General features: G+C 37.2%; 1 protein-coding gene across 1 annotated transcript in view; it reads right to left on the bottom strand.

Annotated features, from left to right (window-relative positions):
* The window catches only part of ASIC5 (acid sensing (proton gated) ion channel family member 5), a 27,379-nt gene extending 22,881 nt beyond the window's left edge, over nucleotides 1-4,498 (bottom strand). The window contains exons 1-2 of the mRNA XM_005860766.2: nucleotides 4,411-4,498; nucleotides 1,754-2,060 (exon numbers count right to left, since the gene is read on the bottom strand). Of these exons, the coding sequence (XP_005860828.1) occupies nucleotides 1,754-2,060; nucleotides 4,411-4,450 (347 nt within the window). The 5' untranslated portion in view covers nucleotides 4,451-4,498. The remainder of the gene's footprint in view (nucleotides 1-1,753; nucleotides 2,061-4,410) is intronic.
* Between the last annotated feature and the right edge of the window lie 1,006 nt (nucleotides 4,499-5,504).

Below are 5,504 nucleotides of genomic sequence, written 5' to 3'. Positions count from 1 at the left end.
CAGGCGGGGAACGTTGGAGTTCGCCGTCACTGGAGCAAGCAAGCCTCCCTGTTCGCTTCAGTGCATGGCTGCTGGCCGCCATCTTGGCTGACAGTTAATTTGCATAAGGATATGCTGATTAGCCAATGGGAAGGGTAGTGGTCGTACGCTAATTACCATGTTTCTCTTTTATTAGTGTAGATACCAAATTTTTGGACTGGAACCAGATTATTTGTCCACCAGAATCGAAGAATGAATCCACGGGCAGAAAGAGGTATAGCAAAGGTGGAGATTTATTGAAGAACAAGTACAGACTCCCACGTGGGGAGAGGGAAGAGTCCCACAGAATGGACTCCCAAGTAGGGAGGGGGAAAGGGTCCCACTGAGTTTTTTTCCCCCCATGGTTTATAAAGGCTACAGTTCCTGTGTCCTGATATCCCCTCTGATTGGTCAATATTCCCCTTCGAATTGGTTACTATAGTGATTCCTGAGCCCTCCTCCCTCATAGTCCTTCCATTCCTCTGGGCTTTCTTCTTTTCCATCGGAATGAAAGGCTTCCTTCTCTTTATTTGCAAATATAGACCTTTCTTGGCTACTTCCAGTTCCTTTGTCTTATGGAAATATACCTGTTGCTGCTTCCTTGTCCTATGGAAATATACTGTTGCTGCTTCCTTGTCCTATAGAAATATACTGTTGCTGCTTCCTTGTCTTATGGAAATGTAACTGCACCTGGCTTCCTTGTGTTATGGAAATGTACCTTCTCCCAGTCTGCAGCCCCTTGTTTTTTCCATGGACCCCAATTCTAAAAAAAATCCCTAAGCTTGCCTATATTCCCTCTAAAATTTCTGCTTCATAATTAAGAATTTACCTATTCCACAATTAGAGTGTCTAGAATATTGAATCTATTTTGACTTTCTGACTTTCAGTATTTCCACAATGATGTTCCTGACTGCTAATCTCTTTGTATTCATTCTATGGAAGTTCATTGAACTTTTTGGATGTGTAGATTAAAGCTTTTCTGCAAACTTTGGGAGAAAGTTTGGGACTCGATGTCTTAAAAATATTTTTCTACTCTCTTCACTCGCTTCTCCTTCTGTACTCCCATTTTGCATGTGTTTTTATATTTAGAACTAGAAGCCTGGTGCACGAAATTCCTGCAAGGGAAGAGGAGGGGGTCCCTCAGCCCGGCCTGCACCCTCTCACAATCTGGGACCCCTCAGGGGATGTCCGACTTGCTGGTTTAGGCCAGATCCTGCAGTTATAATTATAATTATAAGAAGAGTTCCCTTGGGGAGAGTGTCAGAGTTCCTGTTCTTAGTGCCTGCCTCTCCCACCGGGCAAAGTCATTACAAGCAGGGTTCTGGGCAGGCAGTGGTTTCTAGTCTCCTGGCCTTGTCTCAATGTGGAACCTCCACCCTAGGAGCAGCTGGGGTGAGGGTGATTGAGTATCTCAGTCTAATATGCCTGGGGTAGAGCTTCCTCTCTTTGCAACTTTGAAAGTGCACAAGGATCAAGACTTTTACACCCATTTTATGACAGGGTTTGTTGCAATGCCTAACAAATCATTACAGAAGGTAGAAAGGAAAAAAGAAAAATAAGTGAAAGAAGACATCAATAAGCTTTTTTGCTCCCTAAATGAGTGTGTGTAAGTACAACTGAAGAACTTAGATTGTTTTCCATGTGTTAAATAATGCATAATAAAACTTGATTTCAGTCATCCAAGAAAGATTATGCTACCAAAATTATAGAGACTTATTAAGAGAGTAATTGTTACCTGTTCAAATTACAAAACGTCACAGCCGGGAACTCTATCTTTTCCACATACTGAACCTCTACAGACGTCGTGGTCGGCCATGTGAAGTAGTTGACCAAGCGACTGTAGATCTGCCATACCACCAGTGAGACTGAGCCCAAGACCACCACCAGCCAGATCACCTTGCGGATTTTGCTCCGGTTCCGAACAATATTATGTAGCCCATGAAAGGAAGTGGAGATGGCAAAGTCATGGTCAAACTTCTTTCGGTCAGTGGGAGAGGGCAGTGGTTTCTTTGAAAGCCAGAGCTTTATCTTTCCCAAGAGTCCTGAAGGTTTTGCCCATGCAATAATTAAATAATAACAACAACAAAAAAGGAATGAGGTAGGAAACCTTGATGTTATCTGTAAAAAATACAACTTACATAAATGTAAACAGGTTACTCTTATGATGTGTGATACATACAATTTCTTCTTAAATTGCACGGTCTATTCAGAAATCAAGAAGTAGCAGCATTGGCTACATGGGTCTAAGGAGAATATGCTAAAGCAATTCCTAGAATGCTTCTTGTGAAGGCAAATGTGCAAGTGCCATCGTATTTGTTTGTGGTTGCTTGCAATTTCAAAATCAACTCACTTTGAATAGGTTGCTTACAACACATAATCTTTAACAGCATATCACTCTAATTTTTAAAATTCTTCTCTGAAGAATCACAAAATCTCTTAGATGCCATAAACAAAATCAGGCTGATTCTTCCGCGCTTCCTAAGTGGCTATGCTGGGGTATTGTAGGATCATGTGCTCTGATACACAACTACTTTACTTCAGTTGGTTACTTAGTTAAAATGTTTAATGTTGCATTGTTAGTTAAGTAATATATTTTCTCCCTCTTTAGAAAGTGAATTCATGTTTTTAAGATTATCAATAATCAATCAAATCATGTTTATTGATACTGATTACTAAGGACCCAGTAAAGGTGGCCCTAAAATATTTATGGTAACATGTAACATATTCAAAATTCCCCTTTGGCTTAATTTGTTTTTAACTTTCTGTAAAAGATGTAGAGAATTCTTTTGCTGAGAGAAAGTTTTCATGTAATTCAGAGGATGAGATGGCCTTTGGAATGGATAGATCTGGTTTCTGAGCCAGATCTCACATCTTTCCATCTGTGGGACTTTAGCCAAATTTCTTAATCTTTCTGATACTTTGATCCTGGGCTGTCACATGGGAGCAATAGTCTCTGCCACCTGAGCTTGTTGTGAGTATTAAATAAGAACAGCTTGGCAAATGACCTGGACCATGATAATGTTAGCTATTTTTGTTCTTCTGTAAATTTAGTGGTGAGGTGGTAAATGATAACATTTTCATTTCAGAAAGGACTTCTTAATGGTAATAAATGCTTATAATTAGGTCAAATTAACTTTTATATGTTTTGCTTTAATTGAGGAAGTATTTTTTTTGTAAACTAATCAGCATTAATATACTTCTAAAGGTTTTAGGTGTTAAAATTAAATTATTATATAATACTTCATAAATCTCCAATCAATTACCTAAGCTTAAGTCATGAATATATGATAATACACATCTGAACATTTTATAAGGGACTCAAATTGATTGCAAAATGTTAGGACAAAATTAAAAATTATATTATGATTATTTTACAGAGACTATACACTGATCAGCTTGAATTTTAACTAAAACTTAGAGTAGCCTCACTTACTGTTGTTAATATCAAATTAGGTTATATATGTATATATTAATTGGCACAGTACCAAGGAAAAATCAGACATATGAGAAAAACTATTATTCTTATTATTCATTAGCAGAATAAATTGAGTAATGCCCTTTGGTGTATTATTTAGCCACCAGTTACAAACACATATGAAGAATCAACTCTGATAGAAGTACAACCATCTCCGGGCATCTGACAGTAGTCTTCCTACCACAGGGACCAAAGCTGTTAAAAGGGAAGATTAATCTAGGAACCAGTAACTGGCCAAGCTAAGTATTGCTGGGTGCAAGCATTACCCTAAAAATATATTTCAACTTTATCTGTCAAAAATTAGCGCATTTACTATAGATCTACTATTGGACACTTGCTTTGGCTGTACTGGAGTATTCTGTTATTTGCTAGGGTTTTAAATGAGCTTTTAAAAGTATTATTTGAGATGAAGAGTGAAGAAACAAGAGTGAAGATGATGTGTCACTGTGAGGAAGATCAGAATTGGTTTAGTAAACGGCCCATCAGCCTACAAAGCAGGAACCAGCCTACTTTCCTGACTGAAACATATACTCTGTAATTATGGCAAATAGCCCGTGCCATAAATACTGATCTTATGGAAACATTTTGAGGATCATCAAATAAAATTTTTTTTCTGCATTTTAAAAATAAAACTGGTAGACACTTGATAAGTAGAGAAAACAAAACAATAACAAAAGACACAACAAAATAAAACAACAATAAAGAGTCTTTCTAGTATATAATACTTTACAACTATTTTTGACTTCCTCATTCAAAGTATCCCTAAATAACCCAAACTGTATTGCTTGTATTATATTCAAGTAAATATTGGAAAGCACATTTACCAAATGAAAAAAAAAAATCCCCTTTTCCCTTTGCTAATTTCTAGCTTTAAAAATGAGAATTTCAACTTTTCTCATGATTTACTCTTTACCCACCTTTCTCAGCATAGACTTTTGTTCTCTCCGTCTGCTCCATTTGTCATTTCAGGAAGCAGTAGTCCTAGGGGGTATATCCAGTTTTCATTAATAACCATGTTCCTTTTGTGGCCTTTATATTAAATACAGCAGTTGAGGTTGTAAAAACCGTGGGAGCAATTTAAATGTTTGTGTTGCTATGGTTTGCCTCAGAAAGCATATAATTTGCAAACCAAAAAAATACTGGCAGAAGCAGCTATGTGCATTTATGGACTGATGAGAAGCTGTCATAGAGTGAAACAAACAAACAAAAAGAATTTGGAAACAAATTTACCCATAATTGGAGACAATCTTTACAAACACCTGTGGTTTTAAAATATCCCTGACCAGGCAGCCCCCTTAGACTTTATTTCCAACTCTCTGTGTATACAAGTTTGAATCAAAATGCAGTTGGAATGAAATCTTGGGGGTACAGATGTCTTGGTGGAAGTTTTTCAGTATCAGATGAAGCAGTTTCAAAACAGAAATAGTAATCAATAAAGATGACAAAATAAAATACCAGAAAACATCTCCACAAGAAGAAATGATTGCTAAAAGCATATAAATTCAATAAAGCACAAAGTCCAATTAGGTGTTCATATTAACACTTTTGAGAAATTATGATAATTTTTATATTAAATTATAAACTGGAAAATATGCATTATTGTGTATTAACAACTCCATCTCTTGGCCAAACTGAGGAATTGCATGCATTTCTATTTCAGCCTTTTAGAGTTAACCATGGTAGTATTTTATCCACTAACCATTCATATGACTACATATATTTTATGTAATTTCCTTGGTATTATAAGTTGAAACTAATATTGTAGAGAGGCAAACTAAGAAATTTCAAGGGGTTTAAATGAAAGAATAGTTGGATCCAAACGGTGTTTCTGGCAGATAGAATAAATTAAGGTTACCTGCTTAGGTGGCTATAGCCTTTTCTCATGAATACTAGAGGCCCAGTGCACAAAAATTTGTGCACTTGGGGGGAGGGGTCCCTCAGCCCGGCATGTGCCCTCTCGCAGTCTGGGAACCCTCAGGGGATGACCACCTGCTGGCTTAGGCCTGCTCCC

The sequence above is a fragment of the Myotis brandtii genome, unplaced genomic scaffold (genome assembly GCF_000412655.1).
Source record: "Myotis brandtii unplaced genomic scaffold, ASM41265v1 scaffold14, whole genome shotgun sequence".
Classification (NCBI taxonomy): Eukaryota; Metazoa; Chordata; class Mammalia; order Chiroptera; family Vespertilionidae; genus Myotis; species Myotis brandtii.
Note: the sequence above shows the minus strand (reverse complement) of the source record. Positions and strands in the feature narration are given on the sequence as shown.